Source organism: Loxodonta africana, chromosome X (genome assembly GCF_030014295.1).
Source record: "Loxodonta africana isolate mLoxAfr1 chromosome X, mLoxAfr1.hap2, whole genome shotgun sequence".
Classification (NCBI taxonomy): Eukaryota; Metazoa; Chordata; class Mammalia; order Proboscidea; family Elephantidae; genus Loxodonta; species Loxodonta africana.
In genome coordinates this window covers 23,222,106-23,241,413 of record NC_087369.1, presented here as the reverse complement: position 1 = coordinate 23,241,413, position 19,308 = coordinate 23,222,106, and the positions used below count along the sequence as shown (strand labels likewise).

At 46.8% G+C, this 19,308-nt stretch overlaps 2 protein-coding genes across 5 annotated transcripts in view; one reads left to right on the top strand and one right to left on the bottom strand.

The window, feature by feature from the left end:
* Positions 1-9,071: 9,071 nt before the first annotated feature.
* KLHL34 (kelch like family member 34) lies at positions 9,072-11,548 on the top strand. The gene has a single exon (XM_064277861.1). It carries the CDS (start codon positions 9,072-9,074, stop codon positions 11,019-11,021), a length of 1,950 nt encoding a protein of 649 aa, XP_064133931.1. The 3' UTR covers positions 11,022-11,548.
* A 2,936-nt stretch (positions 11,549-14,484) lies between these two features.
* The window catches only part of CNKSR2 (connector enhancer of kinase suppressor of Ras 2), a 273,991-nt gene continuing 269,167 nt past the window's right edge, over positions 14,485-19,308 (bottom strand). For all 4 annotated transcript variants that reach the window (XM_003415953.3, XM_003415954.3, XM_023555163.2 and 1 more), the window contains 2 exons: positions 17,397-17,593; positions 14,485-14,700 (listed from right to left, as the gene is read on the bottom strand). In XM_003415953.3, the coding sequence (XP_003416001.1) occupies positions 14,485-14,700; positions 17,397-17,593 (413 nt within the window). The remainder of the gene's footprint in view (positions 14,701-17,396; positions 17,594-19,308) is intronic.

Sequence of the window (19,308 nt, the reverse complement as noted above, 5' to 3'; positions counted from 1 at the left end):
GGGGTGGGGCCTGAAAATTTGCATTTCTAAGCAAATTTCCAGGTGATGCTGACGGTGCTGGTTAGCTGACCACACTGTGAGTAGCACCACTTGTGAGTGAGAAACACCTGGGGAGCCTGTTAAAAAGGTGGACCATCTGGCTCTGTGCCTAGAGATTCTGATGCAATTGGTCTGGGGTGGGGCCTAGGAATCTGCATTTTAACAGGCTCCCCTGATGCTGGTGGTCCCCAACCACACTGTCAGAAACACACATTCCCAGGGAACTGCCGTACGGCTTATATCTCTCTCATTGAGAACTGTATCAAAGTCACTGCCCTTTGGTGACCAAGTCAGGTACAGAGATCAGTGGCAGTCAAGCCCTGTGCAAGCCGCATGTGGGAACACGGATGTAAGTTGGACAGCAAGTGTGAGCTGTTGTAGGTAGGAGAGGAAGGTAATAGAAAGCAGCCAAGCACAGCTTCAGGCCATGTGATGTGCGGATGGAAGCTCTGGGGGAAACAGCATGCAGTAGGCCAGGCTGGGAAGGATGATAACCAGGATGAAAATCAATTCCATAGAGCAGACTTCAGGTACAGCCCAAATCTAGACTGGACTTGCAGATAGGACTTAAGGGGCTAGCATTTCCAAACCAGGCAGTGCTGAGCTTGAAAGGATTCTGGAGTTCCTTCAGCTTTTGAATTAGTCTACCAAAAAATCAAATCAGTTGCCATCCAGTTGATTCTGACTCATGGTGACCCCATGTGTGCACAGTAGAACTGCTCCATAGGGTTTTCAAGGCTGTGACGTTTCAGAAGCGGGATCACCAGGTCTTCCTGATGAGGTGCCTCTGGGTGGTTTGAACTGCCAACCTTTTGGTTAGGAGCCAAGTGCTTAACCGTTTGCACCACCCAGGGGGAGTCCCTCTACAGCAGCCCTGAAAGGCCAGAAGGTGGAGGTTGAATCTCCCAGGGTCGGTGTCAGGCAGTCCTGACTTCCAGGCCCAGCTGGGCCACTGGGCACACATGTCTATCTGCACAATATATCTATTGTGTTCTATACATGTCTACTAGTGGAGCACAGATAGCCCTTTGTGAGGGATACTAAGCAGTACTGGTGCAGGACGAGATCTGCTGATGTAGCATGGGCCGCCTGCTCTGGGAAATCCATCTGCTGTGTGTCTTGGGCTGGCTTCTCCAGAAGCAGGCACTGAGATGAGGATTCCCATGAAAGTGATTTAGTTAGAAGTGTTCCCAGAAAAGATAGGTGGCGTGTAGCAATATGCAGAGAAAGGGGTTAGCAAGAGTGTGATACCAAGAAGGGTTCTGCAGAGGGTCACTTTGGCTCAATCCTATTGGTTGTCGTTAAATGCCGTCAAGTTGGTTCTGACTCACAGCAACCCTACGTACAATGGTGCCCAGTCTTGCGCCATCCTCACAATCGTTATGTTTGAGCCCACTGTTGTAGCCACTGTGTCAATCCATCTCATTGAGGGTCTTCCTCTTTTTCACTGACCCTCTACTTTAGCAAGCATGATGTCCTTCTCCAGGAACCGGGCCCTCCTGACAACATGTCTAAAGTATGTGAGACGAAGTCTCGCCATCCTGGCTTCTAAGGAGCATTCTGGCCATACTTCTTACAAGACAGATTTGTTTGTTCTTCTGGCAGTCCATGTATATTCAATATTCTTCACCAACACCATAATTCAAAGGCATCAATTCTTCCTCAGTCTTCCTTATTCATTGTGTAGCTTTTGCATGCATATGAGGCGATTGAAAACATCATGGTTTAGGTCAAGTGTACCTTAGTCCTCAAGGTGACATCTTTGCTTTTTAATACTTTAAAGAGGTCTTCTGCAGCAGAAAATCCCATTGGAGAGCTCTGGAAATGTTGTGGTGACACCTGGCAAAGGAGCTGGGATGTTTACCCCCTCCACTCTAGCTGTCAGCCACTGGTAAAGTGGCCCCCAACCAAAACCCAAACCCGTTGCCATTGAGCCAATTCTTACTCATAGTGACCCTATAGACAGAATAGAATTGCCCCAACAGCTGGTAGATTCGAACTGCCAATCTTTTAGTTAGCAGCCGTGCTCTTAACCACTGAGCCACCAGGGCTCCAACTGGCCCCCAGGAGGATGTAAATTTCCAGGCACTTTGGGCTTCTATGTGTATGCGCAGGTAGAGTGGGCTCTGTGTGCACAAAAATGGTAAAGGGTCCAGGGGACATGGTGGTGCTCTGGCAAAGTCTGCTAAGCTCTATCTTCCCCAAGCCTCAGTTAACTCTTCTCATTGCCTGGTATGTTCTACTTCTACTTGCACGTCATCTTCCAATGGCCTAGACTGGTGGAAGGTTTTTTATTTATGTTGTAGCAATTTCTCTTTGTAATATCTACTTACTAGTGCTGGGTCTGCCTTTGATGGCTGCCCAGACCCCCTCTGTTCTTGCCCTTCAGAGAGTTGAAAATAGTGGTTATTCAACTCCCTTTTGCCTTCTCTTCTCTTGGCCTAAACGTTCCAGTTTCTTCATCTGTTCCTATCACATCCTTTATGAGACAAGATGTTTCCAGGCCCTACCTCCCGGCTGGCCTCTTCAGGCATTCTCCAGTTTGTCTGAAAGCCTCTTAAAATGTGACATCCAGATCGGAAATTGGGGATACAGGTGCCTTCTGATTTGAGTATTCAATGGGGTGTTGTTTGGGAAAACGTGTTGGTTACCAAGTTGGCATTTCATGCCTCAGTGATACACTGTTAATACTGTCTTCTTATGGGGGTAAGGAAGGGGAGAAGTCCACAATATATTTTTGCTAGAACATATGTCAAAGGGCTGAGGTCACTAGTTTTTCCCTTCTGGGTCTCTGACCTTTGACCCTTTGGAGCTAGCAGGCTCCCTCTCTTTTCTGTAAAATGGTGACATCACACCCAGAACAAGTTGCTAGTGAGAACAGTGAATTCAGGATGTAGCAGAAATGACTGATGATTCTCTAGTACAGTGGTTCTCACACTTGGGTGTGCATCAGAACCATCTGGAGGGCTTGTTCAACCAGATGGCTGGGCCTGAACCCACCCCCCACCCTCCGCCCCATGTGTCTGATTCAGTTGGTCTGCGGTGGGGCCTGAGAATTTGCTTGCAGTGATGCTACAGGAGGACCACGGCTCTATTCAATTTTCTGCCTGCTTGGGTTCTGATATTGTGAGTTTCCAGAAGGCTTTATTTAGTCCAAGGGAAGAGAGGAAGGAAAAACTCGCGTCTATCGTGTGTGCTAGGTACAGTCACGTATATGATCTAATTTTATTCTCACAGTGCCATGAAGGTAGAGTCATTATCCTTCTTTTAAAAATAACGAAATGACACACACCGAATTTAAGTCACTTGCTTAAGGTCACATGGGGCAGATATGGAACTGGAGCCTAAGTCTGCCTGCCTCCAAAGCCCAGTCTTTCCCTACCCACCACGCTGCTTCTTAAACCGTCAGCTGAGCTAGAATGCCAACAGCACTCATGATTAAAAGACATGCGCACATACCGTCCCTTGAAACCTTTTCACTTGAATTGCATGTCACAAAGATAAAATATATTTCACACACACACACACAAAACCAGTCCTGGAAGAAGGTGAAGATAACATGGTTTTTTTTTCTATTACAAGGTTATCAGTGTTTGTAATCATGCTCTCACAATTAATGTGTCAATTTCTAACAATAGCCTCTCCACAGTTGTTGCCAGAAACCAAGTGTTGGAATGAAGCATATTTGAATTTAAAGGAGCCAGTAAGGAAGAGATGGTCAAAAAGCTAGCCCGCCAAATACCGTATCCTAATTACTGAACAAATGAATTTTAGAGTTTTGTGGTTTTGAGAAAAGGTCCCCAATGTTATCCTACGAAAAGTCTTTTTTTTCTCAAAAGTGCATTACAATGGATGAAACTTGAAAACAGTATATACTAAGTGAAGTTAGCCAGTCACAAAAAACCACATAGTGTATGATTCCACTTATATGAAATGTTCAGAATCTATAGAGACAGGAAGTAGATTAGTGGTTGCTTAGTGCTTGAGGTGGGAGTAGGGGGACAGGGGAGTGATAGGTAAAGATTTTTTTTAAAGATATGGAATTGTTTTAGAGGTGAAGGTGTGAAGTTTAGGCTTGGCTAACAACAACAACAACAAAACCCAAACCCGTTGCTGTTGAGTCAATTCTGACTCATAGCAACCCTACAGGACACAGCAGAACTGCCCTATAGAGTTTCTAAGGAGTGCCTGGTGAATTTGAACTCCCAACCTTTTGGTTAGCTGCCATAGCTCTTAACCACTATGCCATCAGGGTTTCCCGGGCTTGGCTAGGCAGGGCCAGTCCATGGAAAGTGGAGTGGCCTAGCTGACTGGCATTCTCGCCTTGGTGTGGCAAGTAGGGTGGGTGCTTGCAGGACTTTAGTTCTAGGTTCTGTCACAGGAGGTGTAGATGTATGAAGGGGGCACAGCAACAGCAGGTCACAGTCCTTGCAAGCAAAGGGGAGCAGGCTCAGGAAAACTGCAGGGGCCCAACGGGCATGCTGGAGTGGGCAGCCAGCCCTTCAGTAAAAGCCCAGCCATACACACTGGGGCACAGAGGAGCTTCTGGGGCAAGAGGCAGGCCAGCTGTGGCAAGTGCAACACTTTGTCCAGGTAGGAGGAGTAGATGCTGAGACCCAAGTGGGAGTGGTCTGGCTGAAGGCTCCTGGTGCAGGTAGCACTGGCCTCTGGGACTGGGCAAGTTAGTCAGGCCTTCTCAGAAGAGTCCAGTCCACCCAGGCTCCCCAGTTTGGGGCCACCTATGGTTACTCACTTGATTCCTAGGGATGTAAGCTCATGGCCTTACCACAACGTGTCTTAAACCTCCAGCTGTATGAAGGTAAGAAAGAGAACAAGAGAGAAAGAAGAAATTGTCTCTGTCAAGTTCCTTTTAATAGCCCTTTACTCCTCCCACTAGAAGTCCCTGGGTGACACAAATGGTTAAGTGCTTGGCTACTAACTAAAAGGCTAGTGGTTCAAACACATCCAGAGGCGCCTTGAAAGAAAGGCCTGGTGATCTGCTTCTGAAAGGTCACAGCCATGTAAACTCTACTGAGCCCAGTTCTACTCTGACACACATGGGGTCCTCATGAGTTGGAATTCACCGGACGGCAAATGGTTTTTACAATTTTTTAATCCTCCCACTAATAGCTCCAGTCCCTATATCTGTTCACCTCAATGTCATTTATGCAAAAAACTGATGGGTGCTGGAGCTGAAGACTCAAAGACCAAGAAATAGTTCCTGCCCTCAAGGAGGAAGCCAACTCACAAGCAGACGCTTTTCAACATAAAGCTCACATCCCACCAGATCTGTCCATCATCATGCTTTCTCGGGGAGTCTCGGGGTCTGCTTCTAAGGAGCCCGACCTGAGGCACCTGGGTAGCATGACGGCTTAAACCAACATACCCTGAAATGTTCTTTAGCATACTCAACATTGCACCAAACCCAAACCGAACCCCTTGCCATTGAGTTGATTCTGACTCATAGCGACTCTACAGGACAGAGTAGAACTGCCCTATAGGGTTTCCAAGGCTGCAACCTTTATGGAAGCAGACTGCCACATCTTTCTCCCAGGGAGACGCTGGTGGGTTCAAAACGGTGACCTTTCGGTTAGAAGCCAGCTGAGCGCTTAACCACCAGGGCTCAGAAATTAAAATATGGACACTTTACATAAACGTTACTCAAAAGACAGTGGCTTTCTTTGATAGACTGGCAGTTACATTTTCTAAACAAGACCTCATAAACACATCTACTATAAAAACTTGTTCAGCTAACACAATTCACCATATCCTCAATAGCAAAACCTAAGATGGTGTGTTGGGTCAGCAATGGGCACATAACTGGATGTTTGATGCCAAGAGCTAAAAGCCTTTCACAGCATCTTTAGTCTCCAGTAAGTCTGACATTTTGGATTCAACCTGAATACTCAGGATGAACAGATCTGAGGAGATGTGATCTGATTCCTGGGTTAAAGATACACTGTTTAAGAAACTGCACTTAAACTTTACAACCCTGAACATTTAGTTTAAATAAACAAAGATGTCATTTGGAAGACTAAGGTGCGCCTGACCCAAGCCATGGTGTTTTCAATCGCCTGATATGCATGTGAAAGCTAGGTAAAGAATAAGGAAGACAGAAGAAGAACTGACACCTTTCAATTGTGGTGTTGGCGAGGAATGTTAAATATACCATGGACTGCCAGAAGAACCAACAAATCTGTCTTGGAAGAAGTACAGTCAGAATGCTCCTTAGAAGCGCAGATGACGAGACTTCATCCCCCGTATTTTGGACATGTTACCAGGAGGGACCAGTCCCTGGAGGAGGACATCATGCTTGGTAAAGTAGAGGGTCAGTGAAAGAAAAGGAAGACCTTCAATGAGATGGATTGACACAGTGGCTGCAACAATGGGGTCAAACATACCAAAGACTGTGAGGATGGCTCAGGACCAGGCAGTGTTTTGTTCTGTTGTACATAGGGTCGCTATGAGTCAGAACTGACTCGAAGGCACCTAACAACAACAACTGTGTGTTGCACTATTTTATTTTTATCACACTAGAGGTCATATAATATAGCGCATAGAGAGCCCTGGACAAGGTGCAGGAGCCCTGGCTTCTGATCCAGACTCTGTAACTCAATATCCAAGTCACCCAGACAAACCGTACTCTCTCTGGGGGTTCATTTGCCACATCTGTTTAAAAAGGAAAACGAGATTGAGGACGAAAGGGAGAAGTTTGGCTAAATGATCTCAAAAATCCCTTCTAGCAAAATGCTTTTAGATTGAGGGAAGGCCATTCAAATTCAACATACCGACCTGTACAAAGTGAGCCAAATTGGCATTTTACCACTGAACCAAGAATTTTAATACTTAAAACCAAATCAAACCAGCACCCCCTCTGAGCCCATCTGTAGCTCTAACATTAGGAATTCAAATCCCAAGTATTCTTAGCCTCTGGAGTTTAAGCAAGCCCAATCTTGAGACCTCGCTTGCACCTTTGGCTAATTTAAGTCATAATACAGTCCCACCTTTGAGAAGAAAGCAAAATCACACTACTAACGTTTTTATGCATTTAAAGAACCACTTCCAATTGGAGACCTTATAACTACTGATTGCATACCCGGCAGAGGCTGACAGAATTTTTTCCCTCCTTGGGTCTTTTTTTCCCCTATGAAATACAGCCCTAACTGTCAGAAATACAAGTTATTTCAGATGCCCTCAAAAGGCTCACTTAAAACAGACTGCCAAAGGGATTGCATCAGAAAACAGAAAAATTAATTCTAGATGAAAACTAAACACACTGAAGCCTTTGAATTGTCAAGAAAGAGCAGCTATATTCATAGTTTAGTTATTTAAGATCAGGATAGAGGAGGAGAAATGCTTTCCTCATGTCTCAAGATTGGGGTGGTTTTGTTCATCATGTCTGTGCCTGGTGGTGAGGACTTCTCCACCTGCTTCTTATGAAAACGACTTCATGAGGAGAAGCCCTAAGAAACTCCAGCTTCTCCCGAGCTTTGCAACCTTACTGCCCGTTATCTCCTCACGCTATGGAGAATGTGGCAGCTAGCAATCAGATCAGAGCCTAGAAAGTCATGGAGAGAAACTGGAACGAAATATTTTCTTAAAGGAAATGGTCATTCAAAGGCAGAAAATCCAAGTCACCTACAATTTCGTTGTCCACGTTGGGAAGGGCTGGGCTGGGCAAGGTCCAAGAACGGACCGGAGAACTCGGCTGGGTTGGAGAGCGGGGGAGGGAGCAAATTCCCGACAGTGGAATGTGAAAGTGGCCAGACCGGGAGCCGGGAGCCGCCGCGGGAAGGCGCAGAGCAGGCCCAGCATCTCCTAAAGATAAGTCCAGGTGAGGGGCGTGTTAGCGAGCGCCGCTGGCGGGGAGCCCCGGATCCGCCCGGGCGTGGTTCCCGCCAGTGGCTCCTCTGCGCTCTGCGGCCTCCTGGGTGTCAGCGCGCAAAGTCGCCGCTTAATCCCCGCTCCCGCCGGATTAATTAGGGCCTCCTCAAAGCAGAAAGTTGAGAGCCAGGAGCCTCTTTCCCGGCCGCAGGGGCACCGCGAGGTCGACGCTCCTTCGCTCAGCCAGGCGCTCCTCCCCGGAATCCACCAGTCACAAGGTCCCGGGCGACCCGCACTTTTCCAGTGAGCGCACACCCCCACCCCCAACTGCATCCCTGGCCTGGTTCCCAGGACCCCTTGGTTACTGGTCGCCTGCCTGGTCTCCGGAGTCGGGCTTCTGGCCCGGGACGCTTCCTCCCGCTCCCGGGCCCTCGGTTCGCGGCCAGCGGCCGGGACGCGGGGCGGGGCGCGCTGGGAAGGCAGAGGCCGCGCGCGCGCTATTCCTGTCGCAGTGAGCTACCGGCATGTTATGTGCGGCGCCCAATCACGCCTCGGACCCGCCGCGCTGACCTGCGCTCCCCTCTCCCTAATCCCCCGGGCTTTGATTTGATCCTCCGCGTGGAACAAGCTCAACCCCCCCCACCCCCCGCCCCACAGCCAGTTGTCCCCGGCCTCGGGGGTGTTTGCAGAACCCGTCCTCCTCGTCCACCTCTGGGAGGTCAGAGCCCTCGCCCCACACTCCCAGGACGTCCCGAGCGCGGGCCACATCTACGCATCTGGGCTGTCGGAAATCCAGCAGCGCCGGAGGCCACCCGCAGGTCGGCCCTTCCAGGTGATGGTGCGCGGCCACTGCCGCCCTTGGCGCGCAGGTGTGGGCTCCCCAAATTGGGCTGGGGAGGGGGCTTCGGGCAACGCGCTGGCAGACTCAGCAGCCGCCAAAACCAAGGCCCGCACCCTCCAGAAGCCTCCACACTCCGCTCCCTCCGTGCTCTGCTTGCCCGCGGCTACTAGGGGCTTTGAGAGGGGCACGGGGTCATCTGCGCACCTGGATGAACGACCTCCCCGATTTAAGCTGAGCAGGCAAAACTGGTCTCCTGCTAGGGGCTCTGCGGCTCGCGCGGGGTCCTGGGCGCGCCGTGCCCCGGGATGCCTCCGGTTGCGTCTGGCTGGCCCCTGCCCGGGCCCGGCTGCTTCCCGCCCTAGGCATCATGAGTTACTTCCTGTCTTACTGCAAAGCTCATGGCGGCGCGCTGCTCACCGGCTACCAGGCCCTGCGCGCCGAGGGCTTCCTGTGCGACGTGACGCTGGAAGCCGAGGGCAGCGAGTTCCTGGCGCACAGGTCGCTCCTGGCGTGCTCCAGTGACTACTTCAGGGCCCTGTTCAAGAGCCACACCCGGGAATCGCGGGCGAGCGTGATCCACCTGCACGTGCCGTCGGCGGCCGGCCTGCAACGCTTGCTGGATTTCATCTACACCGCCTGGCTACCGCTCTCCATGGACACCGTGGAGGACACGCTGGAGGCGGCCAGCTACCTGCAGGTCACCGAAGCCCTGGGGTTGTGCGGCCGCTACCTGGAACGTCAGCTGGCCCCGGACAACTGCTGCTTTGCTGCAAATGTGGCGGCGCGCTTCGGCTTGGCGCACACGTTGGGCGCGGCCGAGAGCTGCATCGTGCACCACCTGAGGGAGCTGTTGGCGCGAGGCGCGGGCCCCGCGGGGCTGCTGGAACTCAACCCCGCGTCCCTGAGGGCCGTGCTGGGTGCCCCCGACGTGGCGAGGGTACCCGAGGCCCACCTGCTGGGCCTAGCACTGGCCTGGCTGCGGCGGGAGCCTGCGGCCGAGCGCCTGGCGCACTGCTGCGCGTTGCTCGAGCGCGTCCGCTTCGGTCTGGTGCCGGCCGAAATGCTGCGGCGCATGTACTCGGGCTCCGGCCTCGCGCTGCCCCCTCGGGTCAAGGGCCTTATCATCCAGGCCCTCAACTACCACACGGCGCCCTCCCGCCAGCCGCTCGTACAGGACGAGCAGACCAGCGTCCGGAGCCCCCAAACCCGCATCTTGTTGGTCGGGGGGCGCAGGGCTCAGGAGGCGGTGACAGAGGAGGTGGCGGCCCCGCGGGGGCCAGCTAGGGTCGGTGGTGTGGTGGCGGAGCCTGAGGAGGAGCAGCAGGAGGAGGAGGAGGAGGAAGAGGAGGAGGAGGAAGAGTTGGAGCTGACCCAGGACGTGGTGGCCTTCGACGTGTACAACCACCGCTGGCGCAGCCTCACGCGGCTGCCCGCCCCGCTCCTAGGGCACAGCGTGTGCGCCGTTGGCAACTTCCTGTTCGTGCTGGGTGGGGAGAGCCCTGCAGACACCGCTTCCGCTCCCCAGGCCGGCGCCGCGCAGGTGATCACTGCCCAAGTGCACCGTTATGACCCGCGCTTCCACGCCTGGACGCCGGTGCCCGCCATGCGCGAGGCTCGGGCCCACTTCTGGTGCGGCGTGGTAGGCGAGGGCCTGCTGGCCGTCGGGGGCCTGGGCGCGGACGGCGAGGCGCTGGCCTCGGTGGAGATGTACGACCTACGTCGGGACCGCTGGACTGCAGCCGCGCCGCTGCCGCGGGCGCTGCACGGCCATGCGGGGGCCGTCGGGGACCGGAGCGTCGTGTACATCTCCGGGGGCAAGGCGGGGAGAGGCGAGGGCGGCGCGAGTAGCCTCCGGGATGTGTTCGCCCTGTGCCCCGGGGAGCGGATGTGGAGCAAGAAGGCGCCCATGGGCACGGCCCGCTTCGGGCACCACATGGCGGCGCTGCGCGGCGCGGTATTCGCTTTTCTGGGGCGCTACGAGCCCTTCTCCGAGATCGAGCGCTACGACCCTGGCGCGGACCAGTGGACCCGGCTGCGGCCGCTGCCCTATGACCGCTTCTGCTATGGGCTGGCCGTGGTGGAGGAGACGGCGTTGCTGTTGGGTGGGCTCAAGTGGCGGGACTCGCGCCAAGTGCCCACCCGCAACGTGGTGGGCTACGACTTGGATCTGGACCGCTGGGAGGACATCGGCTGCGCGCTGCCCTGGGCCTGGAGCGGCCTTCAGTGCGCAGTGCTGCAGCTGCCCGAGGGTAGGGATGAGGAGAGGGCGGAAGAACCCGAAGGGGTACCAGATCTAGTGATGGACTTAATGCGTTAGTCCAGTCGCCTCCCAGCGACAGAGGAGTAAGTTGCACTGGGCCCGGGTTATAGAGCAACAGATGGGCTTTTCTTAGGAATGGGACTCTGGGAACAGAGTGGTTTCTGCAGGTTAAAGAGGCAAACAAGGTCGTGGCCAAAGAGGAACACTGGCCCTTAAGCTGAGAATGGAAGGCAGGAGAGGGGAAATAGGGTACGTGAATCAGCTTCAGTGAAAGACTCATGCTGGGCTAAAGATGGACTTTCCAAAATAAATATGACCCTATTTTCCCTCTTATAGTTAAAGTGTTTACCAAGGTGCTATACAGTGATTACTTTTGTGCCAAAAAATACCATAAGAAGTTATATACAAAAACCAGAAGATTGTTGGCCATAAAGGCTGTAATGTATTATCTGAATAAATGGTGAAGGGAAAGTGCCTTGGTTAAACAGCAGGAAATCGCAGTTAAGGAGAACTAAGATCCAGAGCCGTGGTTATAGTTCTGCTTTGATGGTTTGATATAAATACGGAACTGAGAAGAAAAATTCCCATAAGAAATCACTTTGTGTGTGTGTAGAGTGTGCATGGAAATTATCCTAGGTTCATTTTTTTTCTGTCACCCATTGCCACTCCCACTCAGCTTTTGCTGTGGCTTTTTTTTTTTTTTAGGCAGCTCCCAAACCCAAACCCGTTGCCATAGAGTTGATTCTGACTCATAGCAACCCTAAGGACAGAGTAGAACTGCAGACATTTTGGTTAGCAGCCAAGCTCTTAACCACTGTGCCACCAGGGGTCATTGGTTTTAATATTTAAGTAACCCTTAGCCGTAATAATCAGGCTCCTTAGGTTAAGCGGGACAGCTAACTAAAACCAAACCAAAACCCAAACCCATTTCTTTCATTCTCTTTAAATGTTCATTCTGCAGACGTGCTATAGTTTATATTTGGTTAAAAAAAAATCAACTTATTTTTGGTGATTCTTCCCCTCCCTGCTTGCTCCCCTAAAAGAATCACAGAGAGAGGAAAGAGCAGTAGGTGAAATTTTAAAGTTCGTGTCAGATAGATGGGAAAGCAGCTTGATTTTTCAGGGTTTCAGAGAAGATACTTATATACACGAAACAGGTGCTTCTTCTGGCGTGGACCACCAATGGGGTGGCAAAGTTAGAACCTGTAGCCGGGCAGGATGGTGGCTGTGTGATTCGGTCACAAGAAGTGTGTTAAGGGCTTTGTATGAATAAAGTAGGTGCTTTATAAGGATTCGTTAAGAGCTGAATTTATTTGACTTCAGTTTACAGTGCTGCCTCTCTCCTAGATCTGAAACGAATGCAATAAAATGTACATATACATAGTGGTAAAAGGTCTCTTTCATGCTAGGCTAGCCAGGAGTCTTTTGAAATTCATTAGTTTAATGTTTACCATTGAATACAACAAAAGCAACAGAGCTAGTCTTCCCTTCAACTGCTTGCTGTTTACAGGGCACGGCCTGGCCACTGTATACATGACACACCCATCAGGAACAGGTATTTTTATGTGAACATACACATTTGGTCTAGTAAACAAGAAGTCTAAACACCTGTAACAAGCACACTTCAATTTAGGACAAGAGGTGTTTTTTTTTGTTTGTTTTTGGTACATATACAAAATCACACAAATTTAATGTGCGTCAATACCCATGCACTAAATAAATGTTTTTACAAATAGGTTTTTTTTTTTGTTGTTGTTGTTGTTAAACGATAAAAATATTACACTGGACCCAAAATTCCATACAAACATGAATACATGATTTCTTATCCATTTTGACTAAATATAGGATTACTGAAAATGTGCTGTAGAAAGGCCACTCTCCTGTACAGTTGTGCAAAGTCTGCAAAACGATAGTGACTCAATGATGGTTTCAAAAGCAAAGAAAAAGCCTGGCTGTGGAGTTTTTACTTTCTCCTCTACAGCAAAAAGATTCACTGGCGTATATCTGAACTCTTAAGAGATGAAAGTACATTCACTGAGCTGTACAGGCAACAGTATAAAGCTGATTCAAAGTAGGTTTTAGGATACAGAATAGTAAAGGAGGGTCTCTTCCTCCTTAAAAAACAGCAAATTGTGACTTGTACGTTATGCAGCCAGACACTATAAAGCAGCACGGTCATTATCATGCTGTGATCACTTTCAAAAACGAGACGTTTATAAATGGCAATATATGAAGAGGACTTTTTCATAGGCTTCATCCACGCTATAGGATGATTCGTGAAGCTAGGAAAAACCTCATTGTTTCTCTCATATAATTTGATGTAGCATATCTCTGAGTAACCATTGCCCTTTTGCTCCTTAGGAGAGAAGTACGTGTTTTATTTTTCGATATTGTTTCTGGTGTTATAACACACATCAGCCTGCAACTAAACATATTTTACTTCCCTGCCTGAAGTAGAATTAAAAAAGGTTAATTAATGGCATGTCTTTCTGTTGTACCTAGGGTCGCTATGAGTCGGAACCGACTCGACGGCACCTAACAACAACAATTAATGGACTGGGGGAAAATCAGAAGCTAAGTGGAAAGTTGATTTGTTTCAGTGTATATACCTTGTAGTATTTTAAGAGTTGGACTGTGAAAACATGAGTTTGAGCCGATTGAGATTTTATGTATATATATAGCTGTTAGCTGCCTTTCTGGGTGAGTTTAAGTCTGTTTTAAAAAAATCCATTCTCAAATTCCCCTGTACACAATCAGCATTTCATCACTACAAAAATAAAGGAAGATTTAAACCAAGAAAATAAAGCAGCTCTATCTTCAATTTTGGTCTTAGTTACAAAAACATCTTACAAAGCTTTGCCCTGATACACCATTAAGTGTTCTCCTAGATTTGGAATAGTATTTTCATCAACCAGCTTTCACAAGTTAATAGACTATTAAGACGGCTATTAGATACCTGAACTTTTCTTATGTCGATGCTTTTCTATTTTGCTTAACTCTTGTATGCGCATCTACAATTCACAAAAATAAAACTACAGCATTAAACTTTGTGCAATGTTTAAGAAAATTCTTAGAACACTTTAATAAATATAAAAAAGGTTGAAATTCTTTCCCACCCACAAGGATGTCTGCACCTGAAAAAATGTGATTTACTTTTGAAGTCTTATTTATATAAAATTAACTTAAAGGGAGAAAAGATGACCTTAGATATAAAACTGCCTTTTTGCGGTTTTACTACTTGAAAACCACCTGTCTTCAGAATTGTTTGCAAAAGTTAATTTTAAGTCATTAAAGACAGTTGATTTTGCACATGGTAAACACAAGCTGAGCACTAACTGCATATAAAATATACAAATGCTCATTAAAGACAGTGGTATTGTGACCTTATATAGTTGGTTTCATATAGTTCAGTAACAGTAAAGTATAGCTTGTCAAGTGTCCCACACATTGATAAAAAAACTACCTTATATACTTGTTCAGAGTACCAGAAGGTACCAGATGGCCTGAAGGCAGAATACACTTAGACATGCGTTTCAATGTAAGAATGAGTGTGTGTTAGGGAGGAAGTGATTACATCTACTTCAGAAGAAATATTCAGTGGGTCATTTGAGGTGGTGGTTTGACAGATATCCAAGAAAAGGTCGAGGTACATCTGCTTCCACTGTTGGAATTCCTTAGATGTCAAATCTGGATTGTCTAGGACTTTATCAATAATGGCCACTTCCCCTTCTCTGGCCTGAAAAACAGAAGGATTCAACAGTTAAGATGGGGACAAACTTGTATTCAAGTTTGAAATAAAAAGTTAATATGCAAAAAATAAAGTGTGTTGTCTTTTAAGAAACGGCTCTGGTATCTGCAGACTTGGCTATTTAGACTCAAACCCTAGTGTACTTTTTTCTACACCTGAGTGATGCCTCATACTGCCCCCTCTCTCTGATTTATTTTTTCTTCTGGCCTGTCCTCTCCCATCTCTGGCTATGGACATTTTGCCCATTCTTTAAGATCCAGTTCAAATGCCACTTATTTCTTGACATTCTTCTTACACAACTGGAAAAAATGTTTGCTCCTTCGTTTATGTCTCCTTGACACGTCATTATTGCCTCCATGACTGAACTTATGACATTCTGTCTCTTGAGCTATTTTTGTACCTGACCTTCCTCACTGCTACCTGTAGTAAGCTCCTCATGCTTGCCTGAGAGAAAACATGGCCCTCCTGTTACCACAGGTACATAATTCTTGCTGTGTCAATGTTATGGCTCCCTTCCTGTAGCACTGTGGGCCGGCAATGGAAAATGGCCCTCCTTTCCATTTTGGAGGCCAGGTCTCAGTTGAAGGATAAGCTTCGTTATGGTATAGATCACCACGGCACAACTCTCACCTGTGGAAGAAGTGAATCTCCCAGGTAGAAAGTGGAATTGAGGAGGGTTTAAGACAGCCTGACAAATTCAGTCTTGTTTATGGACCCAAGGAAGGGGTAGGGAGGTCTAGGAAATGTTCTATAGGAAGTGAGAAGGCACGACTCTGACTCTGACAACCGGAGTTGGGAGGGAAAGAAGACTAAGAGGGAGGCTAAGAAGTTGTTCTGGTCCTTGGGGCTCTAGGTAGCTTGGTTAAGACAAAGTATATAGAATGGGACTGGGGTTGAGAATTCTGTGAGTTGCCTGTGGTGGGATCAGAGATCTGTGCTTGGTGAGGGGACTGTTAAAATTCCAGGAACTAGACACACTTAGGGTTGCTTGGACAGTTGTCCTCTAATGGGAGATTTCATTCCTTATTAATTTCCTTGCTAAAAAGTATAGAGTTTTGTAGTTTGCTTTGCTAACAAAGGGCTTTTCTTTACAGTGACTTTCTCATCCTCTTTGGTTGCCCCAGAGTCCAGCAGAGCACCTCTCACATACTCGTGATTCATCAATACTTATTGAACTCAACTTAGTCAGTAGCTCAGGTTCTTGGCTACTAGAAGAAAATGCTTTTGGGAGGTCTACAAAGTATAAGAGACAGGTACAAGGGGCCCAGGAGGGGGTTGGGGGGCAGGTCTTTAGAATACATGACCCTAACTTGCTTCAAAATCTTTGTCCATCTTCTAAGCCAGGCAGTTTAGAGCTGAATGGGGGTGGAATTCTTTAAGGTGGAAGGGTGAAGATATCCTTGGAGGAGGGTTTCATTACTGGCATTCTTCTTATGAATATTATAGCTCTATTTAAAGTTCTGGTCTTAGTTATCAAAAGTCCATTAAAGTTTCCCATAGATTTTCAATAGTGTTTTCATGAATACCAATTAAAAGCTAATTGGCTCTGAATACTTGCTACCTGAATTTTTTTTTCAGATCATTGATTTTGTATTTTCTTTATCGCTTTGGTAGTCTTCTATGTTTCAAAATTACAAAACCTCAGCAGCATACTATGGATCTGAAATATTTCCCACAGGAGCCCTGTGACCTTTTGTTTCCTGAAGTTACTTGTGTCACATACCCTGTATGATACTTCTTTCCCGTTTTTGATTTTTCAAGGGTGCAGGTCCTGCTTAGACTGAGATTGTGTGGCAGACCCTCTCCTGGAATGTTCCAGAAGTACTGAGTGTGGCTGCTGCTTTTTCCAATCCTCCCCTCCTCCCATACACACATGGTGAGGGGAATTCACTTAGTGGTTAAGAGCTCGGCTGCTAACCAAAAGGTTGGCAGTTCGAATCCCCTAGCCGCTCCTTGGAAGTCCTATGGGGTGGTTCTACTCTGTCCTATAGGGTCACTATGAGTAGGAATCGACTGGATGGCAACAGGGGCTCCTCTCTCATCACCACCTCCTTCCCTATCTGGTGGTGGCATATATAAGACGACTGTTGGAGGGGAGGGAGGTAAGTGTAAATTTATAAGAGATTGCTCTTAGGAAATGTATAATAAGAAAGTAACATGTGAGTTGGGAACTGGTAGTGTCAACAGAACAATTATAAAATTTCTACGTGGAACACGAACCACAGTGGCTTCACTCCAAATGTAGTCAGTCATGCAGGAAATAGTCACAAAATATCTCAAATCCTTTTAGCACCCACTACTACATTCTGCATGCATGATGTTCTTTTAATGACTCTGATAATTACACTACACGGTATATTTATCTCAGGAAAATGAAAGACTGAGGAATAACACCAGGCTTTTTTGCATTTTGGGGAAAAATTAATTATATCCTGTTTTCTCCTAGAACTAAGTCACATAACATTTAGTCAGCACTTTGGGACTTGAATGCAAAGTTAAGATGATTTCTTCTTTACCATTATACTTCTTAAGATATAGGAACAGCCCAGCTTCAGGTTCTTCCTGTTTATCTCTTCCCTTCCCCCTCTCCATTTTGTATTTCTGCATCTAGAATATCTGGTAACCTACTCTGAGTTCAAGAATGAATCTCTGCAAGGAGTTTCTCCTTCCATTTTATTTCTTACCTTTAAAGTGCTTTTGAGAATTCTCAGCCTGTGTAGTTTTTCATTCATTACAGGATCATTGCATCTTTTTATAAATGACAGCTTGTATTCCAGCTTGGTGGAAATGCGATGTTCTCCCAGCGGTGACAGACTGGCTTGCTCCAGTGCCCGGTATAGGTCTTGCAATGAGTCTCCTAACTTTTCTTCCCTACTTTCACCTGCAATGTCCAAAAAGAGAGAAAAATGAATCCAATGTAATAAACAGTTATTTGATGCCTCAAAAATCTACCAAAGAAAAAACAAAACCGAAAAACAAAATCACCTGAAAAACAGGATAATGAATGACTGGGAAACACTCTGTTATAGTTAAAAAAAGAAAGAAGAAAAAAAAAAAAAACCAAACAAACCAAAAAACCACAGCTGCTAGTTATATTGGGTAAAATTAGCTACAGGCAGCCAATTGTTTAAGAATGATCAAGTAATAGGATGTTTTGACTAACCAAATAGTCTTTTGATAGCAAATCACTGTACATGAGTCCATTTAGTTCAAAGAATTAGAGTACAAAAGGTACACAACACAGAAACAATCTTGTACCTAATTTAGTATTTTAAAACCTTAATGAATCCCTTATCATACTGATAGGCACAGAAGTGCTGATTCATAGAGCTCCCCTGGTTTGGCAGTCCTGAATGAACTAACTGCTTTTTACTTTATAAGAGGTAGTGGCATTCATTGGAGCATATTTGATTATAAAGATCTTCCAGTAGTGTGCCATAGAGGATATTAGGCTTCCTGTGACTGCCATAGTAATGCCTGGCACACAGTAAATATACTAAATGATCATAAATGGTCATGAATAATAATGTGTTAATTAAATGAAATATGGTAATATGCTGATGTGCAAATTTATGAAAAATCTGTCATGTACTAAGAGAAGATACTTAGGATTTCTAAGACCTGGGAAGGAACTATTCTAATTAATTCTGAGAAAACGAAACAAAATGAAGACTGGTTAGGAAAGGATCTTAGATCTAGCTGAACAAATCAAACTCCCATCTTGCTTGTTCATTGCCTGAATACTGATGTCATAGCTTTTTCAATAATTGTAAGCATAGATGAACTAGTCTTTTGCTTGGAATGGTAGATTGGAGTAGGGCTATACCACGTTTCCTTTCATAGATAGCCAAAGTGTTGATGCTAATTATATTGCCCAAGGAGCAAATATGGAATGGTGTTCATTCCATCATGGTCCCCATGATTATTTTAGGCTTTCTGACATAGTTTCAAAAAAAGAATCCCTAATAGGAGCCCTGGTGGCACAACAGTTAAGTGCTTAGCTGCTAACCAAAAGGTTAGTGGTTAGAACCCACCAGCTACTCCATGGGAGAAAAAACCTGGTGATCTGCTCCTGCAAAGATTACAGCCAAAGAAACCCTATGGGGCAGTTCTACTCTGTCACATGGGGTCACTCTGAGTTGGAATCGACTCAACAGCAACCAACCACAATTGGTAATAATAGTAGTTGACATTTATATGTGCCAGGCAGTGGGTTAAATGCTTAACATCCATTATCTCATTTAATCCTCGCAACAATACCGAGTAGATCTATTTTATCTTCATCTTACAGCAGGTGAGTACCTTGCCCAAGGTCACATCTAGTAAGTGGTGGAGCTAGAATTCCAACTAGGCAGCCTGGCTCCAGAATCCATGATTTTAACATGAATTCTATACTGCCATTTTTTTTTTCAGTAATCATCTGAACTATTTACCAGTAGGTGTTAATGTGAGACTCCCTTAAGATGTAGCATATAAAATGTTTTTAAAAGAGGGTACCTAAAACTGCCTGAAAAAAAAATCATAAACATATAGCACTGTACCTGGGAGGGAATACCTTTAGGATTAAAAAGTAGCTTCATTTAAATTTCAAATTCA